Source organism: Biomphalaria glabrata, chromosome 6 (genome assembly GCF_947242115.1).
Source record: "Biomphalaria glabrata chromosome 6, xgBioGlab47.1, whole genome shotgun sequence".
Lineage (NCBI taxonomy): Eukaryota > Metazoa > Mollusca > Gastropoda > Planorbidae > Biomphalaria > Biomphalaria glabrata.
Window position 1 is genome coordinate 16,539,216 of NC_074716.1, and position 12,475 is coordinate 16,551,690.

General features: G+C 35.4%; 1 protein-coding gene across 1 annotated transcript; it reads left to right on the top strand.

Moving 5' to 3' along the window:
• Positions 1-610: 610 nt before the first annotated feature.
• LOC106057638 (cytochrome P450 2J4-like) lies at positions 611-12,172 on the top strand. Its single transcript, XM_056031450.1, has 6 exons — positions 611-871; positions 3,523-3,743; positions 4,428-4,594; positions 6,439-6,960; positions 8,008-8,448; positions 10,441-12,172. The coding sequence occupies exons 1-6, from the start codon at positions 866-868 to the stop codon at positions 10,641-10,643; spliced, it is 1,560 nt and encodes a 519-aa protein (XP_055887425.1). The 5' UTR covers positions 611-865; the 3' UTR covers positions 10,644-12,172.
• The last annotated feature ends 303 nt before the right edge of the window (positions 12,173-12,475 follow it).

The following is a 12,475-nucleotide window of genomic DNA, read 5'->3' on the forward strand; positions in this document are numbered from 1 at the left end:
TGAAAATAAACTTCAATGGCCGAAATTTAATGTATGGACAATGTGTTGTTTTTACTGAGAAAGTTTATCCTTAATTTGATGCCCCTCATCACTTTATGGCCGTACGCCCCGCAGTACCCCCCCCCCAATCGCTAGCTACGCCTCTGACTTGATATAAGCTTTAAAAAAAAAATATTGTTTAACAATGCACTTCTTAGTTTTTTTTTACCATGGACTCCTGATTATTTTTTTTTACCACGCACATTTGAATTCTTCATCCTGCCCTCCTGAACTTTTATTGGAGACAGTGATTTTAAACCGCATTATTAAGTTTTGTTTCATGTCAATTAAGCAACAGTTTGTTTTTAAATGTAGGTACCCCACCTTTGTTAAAAATTGGCTCACCTATAATTTAAAAAAAAAAATCTTTGCCAACACCCATCAGCCTAACTGCCGTTTCACTCCGCTGAGTGATAAAATATAGTGCGACATTGGCCTCTTATTTATGTCCAGTCACGTTTGATGCAATTCAAACTGAAAGCACCCACCATTCTTTGTTTGCTCAGACCACTCTTCCTGCTCAGTGTTTGCTCGACGCGCATGCGTCTTGACTATCATTTCCTTTCAGACGAGACGGACGACGCTTGTCTCAACATCGTCTGCCGACTGTAATCGAAAGTTTTATGTTGGTGATAAGCCACGCCCTCCGGAACAAGGATATTTCCGTTCAGAAATGGCTACATTGATAAAACTAAGGATGGTTTGATTGCCAGATATAAATGTCCAACATTTGCTTCCAAAAGTCGAACATGTAAATTTTCTGCAAGTACCTTTTTCTTTGAGGATTCTGATTAACTAGCAGAAATTATTATTTTTTTTCATTTTTATGAAGGTATGAATTTTAAAAAATATTTTATTTTGATTATACTTTCAACATATGTGTGTAGAACTGAGTTTATTGACATACAGTTCATGAGCAAATTGCTGTCTTATATCTCATTTGTAAAATGTTGAATTCCTGAACAAGAGGCCGTTGTTTAATGCTTCAAATGTATTTCTTTTCTAGGAATGTTATTCACGAATAGGTGTCCAAGTGGGGTGTGCTTGCTGATGTTCTTGTTCTTGCTGTTTTACTTTTATTCAGCTCAGCTCGTACATCGTCTTGTTAGTCTGTTATTAGTTATATAATATACTCAGATTTATTCTATACAATAATAGCAAACAATAACATAATATGACTTATTTAAACTAACAATACAACAACTACACTATACACTTACAGCACGCTTGAAGCTGACATAAAGATACGTTGTTAAGTTTTCATTTAACTACGAAACTAAGTTCGCCGACTTTGTTCATAATAAAACGGTATAAAGTGGTTGTTTTTCATGCACTAATAATAAAAACTAGCCTTTAGAATTTCATGAAATTGAACTAGTTGTGTAATAGAGTAAAAACTAATTCCTTCATTTCATACAAAAGATGTCTTTCATTCAAGATCATGGATTACTTTGATAAATAATGTGTGCTAATATAGAACTGTAATGTAAGACTTTAACATGGTCATAAAGTCGTCGTTAAATAGTATTGACGTGATAGTGTCGGCATGTTATGAAGAAATGGACTGTTGCTATAAGCCTTTTGACTTAAATGGTTCCATGATAATGAAAATAGGATTTAATAATGGTTTAGCATTCTAAATGTTACTAGACTAGCACATTTTGTTATTTCGCGTTTGCCATCTGCAAGCTATCCTCATGTTCATTAACTTAACCTGTCTTAAGATTGTCAACCGCTGCCCTTACAAAGGGCTCTGAACCTATCTACTCTGTTGTCTTCAAAGGGTTAAACCGCATTGCACTCACCTCACTTGCAAAGAAAAATGAATTTTTTAAAGCGCATGTCATTGATCATCCCACGCACACCGCTAACATACATAGTGTGTTTCAGTCATTTATAATTCAAATAAAACAAGGTTACATACACAGTTCAAACTCAAAATCGACCCCCGAAGTGGTCCACTCAGGCAGGTAAAAAGGAAGGTTTTAATATTTTCAGAAAGAATATTAGAATGAAATTCTATCAAAGCAAATGACAGAATAGAATGAATAAAAAAGATTGACATATCTTGTGTGGTGTCCAGCAGACCAAGGGATAGATGAAAGTGAATGTGAAGTTAGTTGTGAACCTGGCCTAACTGATGTCTTATATAGATTATCAAATTGATCTAATTGTTTTGTAAATCTAGTAGTTTGTATGATAGTACTTACTTAACTTAGCAATACAAATGTTATAAAAACATTGACAAAAAAATCTAAAACCGTTTGCACAAATGTGTTTTAAAAATTTTACATACTTATCCTCCCTACTAATGAGCCTTCCGTGTTTGTTACTATCAATAGTAAATAGTTGTAAAAATGGTGTATTTTCATGAAAAAACTGCTTGATTAATTGATTTTAAAAATTATAATTTTTGCTTTAGGAAAAGGAAAAAGAAGACGTTGCATCAGAACTTTGAATCGTCAAAAATATTGTGATGTCGGATTTTCACTATCTTTTCTAGTTTACGAGAAATAAACGGGACGGACGGACGGACAAACCAAATATAACTAATAGCATCTTTTCCCATTTCGGGGGTCGCTAAAAATATTTTCAGTTATAAAATGTTGGTATATATATACCGAAATCTGTGCCGTCATTGCAAGCGAGATAACTGCGAAGGTTTTTATTCATTATGCCTAAGTTGTTGCGATAAATATATTTTATGTCTATGGTTCTTGCTGAACAGTTGAGCTCTTCATTCAGAGAAAGTGAAAGAGGACGTAGTTTTTTTTTTTTCCTATTAAAATTTTGTATGTGTACAATTTGTATTCTAATTTGTTATTTCAACATTCAATGGCTTCTCATATTTACTACTAACACGTTAGACTTCTCACTGCTTAGTCTCGTAAATGTTTTTCTTTTAGGCATTTTAAAGTGATGTAACTGTTACATTGATGATTAAACTAGCCATGATGTTACACCTGGCTATCATTGGGACAGAGAATCCTTTGTCAATTCTCTTATCCCTGATGTCCAAATTCAATGATAATTGATAAAATACTACATACATGACACATATAACCATAAAAAAAAACCTGGCCATTATAATACCTTACCCACGATAATAAAGGTTCCACATTCAGATACTGTGATATATGGGTCAGATGATGTAAATGTCATCTGTTTCTGTGGCCCACGGTTTATGTGATTGCCATGAGGCTAGCACAACGACCGCCCGCTTCTACGTTTCTCCAACTAATGCCAGGTATCCATTAGAGATGGGTAGACACAGAGGCGCCCTAAAGATCCCGAAAGTAAACATCCCAGGCTTCCCCAGGATTCTAACCCGGGAATCCAGGCTCCGAAACACAAGCTCCTTGCCATTCAGTCACCGCCCCTTCATTCACATAAATACAAGGATTTTCTATGTGCTGGATCCGATTAAAACAGGAAATTAATTTTTCATTTAGCTTTTAATAACTTCATATTTTTTTATTGTAGGAAATTCAGCTGCATTATAATTGTGCTGGAGAATACATCATCATGTCACTCATTGAACACTTCATCGCTGACCATTACGTGTCAGTCATCATAGCTAGCCTGGTATTTGTCTTACTTAGAAAGTATCTCCAGACCAAGAAATCTCCACCTGGACCCTGGTCACTACCTTGGATTGGTCACCTGTTTCTGCTAAACAAAGGAGACACGAGAAACACATTTCGGTAAAAGTTGCATTGTTTCGCTTCATAGTTTGGGCATTGTTTTTTGTCAGACATTTTAGTTTCTCTTGGCTAAAATTGGGCAGTGGTAGTTCAGTCAGAAAGGCTTGGGTTTTCGAGCTCAAATCACAATGACAGCTGAGATTATGGCTTGGTTATTTTCAGTACATCCCTGAGTCCACCCGACTCTAATGGGTACCTGACATAAGTGGGGGGGGGGGGTGAGTAAATGCAACTGGTCGTTGTCCTGGCCACATGACGCACTAGTTAGCAGAAACAGATGAGCTTTACTTCATCTGTCCTCATAATCGCCAGGTCTGTAAGAGGATACCTGTACATTTACCTTGGTTCAGATTGGTTAAAAGATGTATACTACATTAGGATTAGAATAAGTGGAAGAAAATGCTTTGTTATGATTCGCCATCGTATATAAAAAGATGACCTAAATCGACCATCGCCAGACAACGTTATGCCTGTGCTGCATGAGGCTAAATATGTGGGTCGCAGCTGGGTCAAACTGAAATAAAAGCCTTATTTGTTGAAATAAAAGTATACTTTATTCTCAAATATCCTACTGCAACAGAGAAATTCAAAGTAGAACTAATATAAAAGTTTACTAATTTTCTTAATGTATTTAAAACTTTATCGTCAATCATCTGACCTTTAGCCTGATATGTCTATTTATAGTGAGTTAAGAGCCCAATATGGCGATCTGGTAAGTTTATCGCTCGGAAGCCTATCCATTCTCGTCGTGAGTGGACTAGACATGCTGCACGAGGTCTTCGTCAAACATGGAAAGTATTTTGATAAGAGACCTCAGATGTTTACAACAGTCAAGGTAGGACAGGGCAAAGGTAGGTAATCAGGTGCTATTCTTTCAAGGTTCCAGAGCCAATTAGTTACACTATCAGCAGTTAGAGTCAGCAAGTGATATAATGCGCAACAAGATAGACACATATACGTTGTTGACGTGAAACATCTGTTAAAGTCACGTTGATACGATACATATATTTATATAGATAGATAGATAGATAGATAGATAGATAGATAGATAGATAGATAGATAGATAGATAATAGATAGATAGATGGGTAGATGGATAGATGGATAGATAAATTGATAGATAGATAGATAGATAATAGATAGATAGATAGATAGATAGATAGATACAGGGCCGCCGCTACCTATTGTGCGATGTGTGCATTGCACTCAGGCGGCACAACTTTAAGGGGCGATCAAAACAATATGAAAAAAAACTTATACTTAAAATACAAGGTTACAAGGACAGTTTGTGTGGAAACACAAACTCAAAATCGGCCCCTGAAGTGGTCCACCTAGGCAGGTAGATAGGAAGGTTTCAATATTTACAGAAAGAATATCAGAATGAAATTCTATCAGACGGTCCACACAGGCAATTAAAAAGGCACGTTTCAATATTTTCAGAAAGAATATCAGAATGAAATTCTGTTAAATGCAAATGACAGAGAAGAATGGAGAAATAAGGTTGACAGATCTTGTGTGGTGCCCTAACGGTTCAGCAGACCAAAGAATAGGTGAAAGTGAATGTGAAATTAGATATGAACCTGGCCTAACTGGTGTCTTACAATGTGTATCTAATTGATCTAATGTTTTGTAAAAGGGTCAATCTCTTATTCAAAGCCTCAAGAAAAAAAATATTCCTTTAAAAAATCCTATAGTTAAATGTACCATAGCCTAGTGCTTAGTCTATATTAGTTGTGGCGAGAAATGCTGACCTCAACTGTGTTTACATGCCGGGTTGTCCGAGATATTGCTCTCATTCTTAAGCTTTGGATTTAAAGACATTGTCTGCTAATGACACTGAAAACAATTTTGAAATCTTTTTCTATCCCATACTTAATATAACAATAGATGCATTAAATTCGAGATACTGAGATTCGAGATATTGAGATTCGAGGTATTGAGATTCGAGATATTTTACTTCAAAGGATATGGAAAATGCTCTCGAGGCTACGAAGGTTCCATAAGCATTTGAGAAAGAAGAATTATAAACTTGCATATTGCGGACGACATATATGGTCTGGCAGGGACAGAAGTACAATTGTTTTGATGATGACAAGTCTTTCCAACATATTGTATGCAAATCCTAACAATGAAATTGAGATCCTAGGTATCACTTACGAAAACTACATCCCAAATAGAGAAAGGCTGTTAGAAAGCTGCCCAGTGTGCAGCTGAACATTTCAGGATCACATAGGTCTTACCAGCGACATGAGGAGGCACAAAACCCTTGTGCAAAGCCCTGGATGACAAAAGTGGTCATTATCGAACCACGATGGACAAACCATATACATATATTTTTTTATTTTAAAATTTTGATTTGATAATACATTTATGCTGTGAAAACATAGATCAATAGTTACACTAATTAAATGATTAGCAGTAAGTGTTAACACACTTTTACATACTGCATCTATATACAAAAATAAAATAATTTGTTTTAGCACTCAGGCGGCCACTACTCTCGCGGCGGCCCTGGATAGACAGATAGATAGGATAAGATAAGATAGATAAAATAGATAGACAGATTATAGATAAATAGATGACAGACAGATGAACTAACAGACAGACAGAAAGAAGAACAAACAGACAGATAGGTGAACAGACAGACAGAGAACGGAATTCCATTTGATTCAACAAACCAAACCTTTCATTCCCAGCTGTTGTTAACGCCTCTGGACATGTCTGGAGAGAACATAGAACATTTCTGGTCAGCAATATGAAAGAGATAGGAATCAGCCACATCAACTTTGAAGCCAACGTCCTGGAAGAGTTGCAGCCCTTCCTTCAGCTACTAGCGTCCACCGAGGGGAAAGACTTCGACCCTAGGCTGTGTCTACAGACAGCCACTTCCAACATCATCTGTTCCATCTCTTTCGGCAAGAGGTTTGATTACGAGGATCCCGACTTCAAAGACATTCTCGAGATTGTCGAGTCCAACATGAAGCTGGTAGGGGCCACTGCCATCGTCAACTATTTCCCCTTTTTAGAGTTCTTGCCAGGAGATATGTTCAAATGTAAGCAGTGCTTGAATAACGTAGACAAAGTTCAGAGAATCCTCCAGACTTGGATCGATCGACATAAGCTGACATTGGAGCCAAGCAAACCACGAGACATTATTGACCTTTATATGCTGGACATGCAGCAGAAAGTCCAGGCTAATTTAAATACTTCCATGAGTGGTAATTTGTTTTACATTTTAAAACCTATTGCATTTCTTATTCCATCCGTCCGTTTACCTATAATCTAGACATATACTCCTCCACTGCAAGGAATTTATAGTTTATGTTCTTTTCAAAATGTGTTTGCCTGCAGAAAATTCTGGCTTCTTTAATGAATACCTGACATAATTTCGTTTTGCAAATTTCCATAGCGCTGGTATCAAATTTTGTTAAATTTTAAATGTATCTTGCTACTTAACAGATTGAACAAACCAAATATCTTCATGTCATGTCTTTCCATTACTGCCTTGTCTGTTCTTATTTATTGTCGACTTTTAAAAAAAATTAAATACAGTAATGTTAAATCATTTTCGGAACAAATTGAAAAAGAAATTTGTCCTCCTTAAATCAAAACTTGTAGCCAACTCTATATGAACACAAAGCTACTAACTAGAGAAAGTATTATTTCTCATTAGCAATTACTAACAAATATTATTTCTCGTTAGCAATTACTAATAAATATTATTTCTTGTTAGCAATTACCAACAAATATTATTTCTCGTTAGCAATTACTAACAAATATTATTTCTCTTTAGCAATTACCAACAAATATTATTTCTCTTTAGCAATTACCAACAAATATTATTTCTCTTTAGCAATTACTAACAAATATTATTTCTCTTTAGCAATTAATAACAAATATTATTTCTCTTTAGCAATTACCAACAAATATTATTTCTCTTTAGCAATTACCAACAAATATTATTTCTCTTTAGCAATTAATAACAAATATTATTTCTCTTTAGCAATTACTAACAAATATTATTTCTCTTTAGCAATTAATAACAAATATTAGTTATCTTTAGCAATTAATAACAAAGTAATCGGTCACAATATTTCTTCTACCACTTACATACAATTTATTAATATGATTGGCGTAGTTTTTGCCTTGATTTAATGTTTATATATATATCCAATAATTTGAGTTGTAAATAGAAGGATACAAAGGCTTTTAAATTTAAATGTTTACTTTTTTTTTGGATACATTTACCATTTCAACATCAACAGAAGATCAACTGCTGAAGCTGATCGGGGATCTCTTCGTTGGCGGCACTGAAACTACAGCGACAACCTTGAGGTGGACACTGGTCTTTTTGGTGCATCACCCGGAAGTACAGGAGAGAATATATTCTGAAATAATGACCACATTGAACGGCCGGACTCAGCTATCTGTCCTTGACCAGAGACAGATGCCTTTCACCAGCGCCGTTACCATGGAGAGTCAGAGACTTGGGGACATCGCTCCATTCTCCTTACCCCACTCCAATACAGAACCTGTCCGCATCGGTTCATACGTCATTCCTGCTGGAACTTTGGTCATTCCTAACGTCAATTCAGTTCATCTGGATCCTGAATTGTGGGCCAATCCGTCAGAGTTCAGGCCAGACAGATTTCTGAGTGATGATGGTTCATTGGTGAAAAATTCAGCCCTCATGCCGTTCTTCATAGGTACTTTTATTAGATCGTTGAAATATATTACAACTTATCGTGAAGCTAAATTCTTTTAATTCTAGTAACTAAGAAATTTTAAAACGAATTATTTTTCAAAATGTAATCCAACAATTTTCTTCAGGAAATGTTTTTAGCTAATTAGCCACACTACAAAAATAACAGATTATTTAGATTTAGGCTCTACTGCTTTAAGAAAAATATGAACATAAAATTTCACTTCAAAAAGTTGACAATAGTGTAAGAGTAGGGTTCAAGAAATTGTTTTATCCATTGGCTGGAATAGGAACCAAATATATAGGTTAATCTAACGAGCGAAATAAAAAAAATTATTTTTCGGAAAACAAAGCTTATCTTAGGGGAATAACTCCGCACTTACAACTATATAACTCAAGAATGTAAAACATATTTGCTCTTTTTCGACGTCGAAAAATTAATAAATGACCAATAATTAAATGACTAATTAGTCAATATTTTATTGATTAATGTGTTTTTAAGTTATAATAAATAATAGTTGGAAGTTTCAATTTGATCAGAGAAAGGGTGAGGGAGATATAAAGTGTACATGTATTAAGGGGACAAAACCCGACAAATTCTACCACATATGTGAATACTGAAGGATTAGTTTCCCATGTTTGTATCAAGTAAAATAATTTTTATTGACGCTAATCAATAGCTGTGGAAAGAAAGAAAACTAAAAGTGACCTGATTCCTATTGAATTGTAAAGTAAAGTTCCCCTCTCTATAGGGCAGATGTTAACTAATGTTAGGTACCCAATAGAGCTGGGTGGACTCAGATCAGAGGCACCCGAAAATCCCGAAATTAAAAACCATAGTCCTCACCAGGATTCGAACCCCGGTTCCCGGTTCGAAAGCCAAGCGCTCCGCCACCGCGCCTCCCCTATTGAATTGAGTGGACAGTAAAATCCTCACACACCGGATATTTAGGGGCGTATATCACCTGAGTGGGCTAAACGTTTCTTTCCAAACACAACGAAGAAACCCAAAACTTACCAATTTGATGATTTTTTTTTAATAAAAAAAAATGGGATTAAATTTCGCTGGCTCATTAGGTCAAGCCTCCTTCATAAGCTCTCATATTACTAGTCAAGCCTCCTTCATAAGCCCTCATATTACTGGTCAAGCCTTCTTCATAAGCCCTCATATTACTGGTCAAGCCTTCTTCATAAGCCCTCATATTACTGGTCAAGCCTTCTTCATAAGCCCTCATATTACTGGTCAAGCCTTCTTCATAAGCCCTCATATTACTGGTCAAGCCTTCTTCATAAGCCCTCATATTACTGGTCAAGCCTTCTTCATAAGCCCTCATATTACTGGTCAAGCCTTCTTCATAAGCCCTCATATTACTGGTCAAGCCTCCTTCATAAGCTCTTATATTACTGGTGTGGCCTTTAAGTGTGTCTTTTAGGTCCGAAGCCCTCATATTACTGGTGTGGCCTTTAAGTTCACGGTCCTTCCATACTACATACTGATGTGTCTTTTAAGTTCAAGGCCCTCACATAATGATGTGCCCTATAAGTTCATGACTCTCATATAATGATGTGTCCTATAAGTTTACGGCCCTCACAAATGATGTGGCCTTTAAGTTCACGGCCCTTATATAATGATTTGGCCTATAAGTTTACGACTCTCACAAAATGATGTGGCCCATAATTCACACACATTAAACACGTATCATCATTTATATAAAAAATGTCAAGCCACAAACTTTGAACCTGGAAACATCGCCTAGCAGAAATATAGTCACCCAACAAAAATCTTGACTACCCTGATTCCCTGAAAGAAGCTTTTCAAACTAGAGATACAGGACGCTGTTATTTCCTTACAGTGGTAGCATGAGGTCACGGAGAATGTGAGAGAGTAAAAAGAAAGAAGAAGAACAATGAATGGATCATCTTTAATAAATATCCTCGATAATGTCAATGAATTGACAATAAAATGTCAATAAATTGTCAATGCTTTGTGTTTCAGGCCAACGAGTGTGTCCTGGTCAGAGTTTAGCCAAACTGGAACTGTTTCACTTCATCACTTCAATTGTCCAACATTTTCATATTCTACCATCTTTGATGGAAGGCTTGCCCCAACTTCACGGCCATCTTGGACTGACCTATATACCACTACCACATACACTCAGATTCGTAGCACGGTGTCAATCAGAAATAAATCCATCCTAAGGAAACAAAGACGTGTAGAAGACATAAACTGTTGATGTTTGTTCTTCAGAGATATTGTGTCTATAAAGACGTGTATAATGTATAAACTGTTGATGTTTGTTCTTCAGTGATATTGTGTCTATGTCCAGTGAATTTCCTTCCATCTCTAGACCTGTCTCATTCTGAAAGGAAGTGAAGGGAACTTAAACGAATACCACACTTTGTGACTCCACAAAGTCATACAGTCATAAAACTGCAAAGTTAAAATTGTTGTGTGCGGCATGCAGTGAGAAAGTAAACACATCATTTTGTTTTGGGTTGTAAAAATGTATATGTGTCATAGCTACACATACTTCTGATATGTTATGTCTATTCAACCTGCTAAAGTTTACTTTTTATTGCCTGTACATTGTTACCTAGGACTGTAAGAGAATAATTTTATTTGGACCAAATAAGCAATTACAGTAGATTTGAAAATATCTGAACATCACGATCAGTAGAACCATGTCCATGAGCTTGCAACGAAGTTTCTCAACATTTTTCGATGTAGTGGCGTATCAAGAGACAGGTCCTTGACATGGTCCAGTCCAACTAACTTCTTTTCTGGCGCCTCATTCTGCTCCGTCTGCGTTACCCTGAAGTATTCAGAATGTTTCAAAACTTGTTAATTTTATTAGATTCAGTTTACAGTTGGCTTGGCCGATAGGATAAATGTAGAATGCTAGGTACAAGATGATAACATTTAAATATTTAGATAGGCAGATATCTGTCTTGTGATCAGAAGTAATCTATCAAACTTTTGTTACAATAAAATTGTACTACATGTATATAAAATTTTCCATTGTCAGAATTTACACATTCTGAGAATATTTATTTTTATTCAAAACAAAAGTTAATTTCTAAGGGAGTTAATGCTCAAATAACTGCTAATAGTAACACTGGTCTCATGAAAGCTGTAACAGTAAACTTAAAAAAATATTTAATTTTATATCGATTAGAAAAATATATCCCACAATAACACAACCACTACATTACATTTATACGTTAAATTCTAAACCACTGATTAAAAGAGTTTATGCTTATTATGTACATGGAGTATTATTCCATTTGAAATGAATGACGGACAGCAATTGCTCCATGTTCAAACAAAACTATGTAGTTATATACATCAAATAATACATGTATTTTCATGTTCCAATGAGTAAATAGCTGAATCAATTCTAGCTCTATCAGCAGAGGTTTTGCTTTTTAAATTAATAAAAGCATTTTATCTACTAATAAATGATTTTATCTCCTGATTCTATATTTTAAAGTAACTGTATATGACCTTACATTGTGCCTTATATGTTGGACTAGATATTTCTTACGTTAATTTCTGTTCACACTGAACTAAGGACACTTAGATACGCTCTTACTGGGTGACGACGTCTTATCACGTTGTGCTTTTTTTTCCCAAAGATTTATTTTAAAAATCGAAACTAAATTGAAAAAAAAAGGGAGGAGGGGATTCACTGTCTCCATTCTTTACATTTTCTGTGTGTGACTGTTTTCTTGAACCGCCAAACACCGTTCTCAGATAATGTAATGAGGCAACTTAACAAGTACACAGAATAAAAAACATCTCTTACAATAACTATACAATTTAAAGCAGAATTATTTTTCACTTTTCTTATTCAACTAGTTCTGCTGAAATTTGCTTGATTTGTCTGTTACTTTTCTTGTTAACTAGTTTTGCTGAAATTTGCTTGATTTGTCTGTTACTTTTCTTGTTAACTAGTTTTGCTGAAATTTGCTTGATTGGTCTGTTACTTTTTTTGTTAACTAGTTCTGCTGAAATTTGATTGATTGGTCTG

Excerpts from the sequence above, each read along its gene's own strand:
- LOC106057638 (XM_056031450.1), top strand. Across the intron at positions 3,744-4,427 it reads GACACGAGAAACACATTTCG|TGAGTTAAGAGCCCAATATG; the intron begins GTAAAAGTTGCA and ends GTCTATTTATAG. Across the intron at positions 4,595-6,438 it reads CAAGGTAGGACAGGGCAAAG|CTGTTGTTAACGCCTCTGGA; the intron begins GTAGGTAATCAG and ends TTTCATTCCCAG.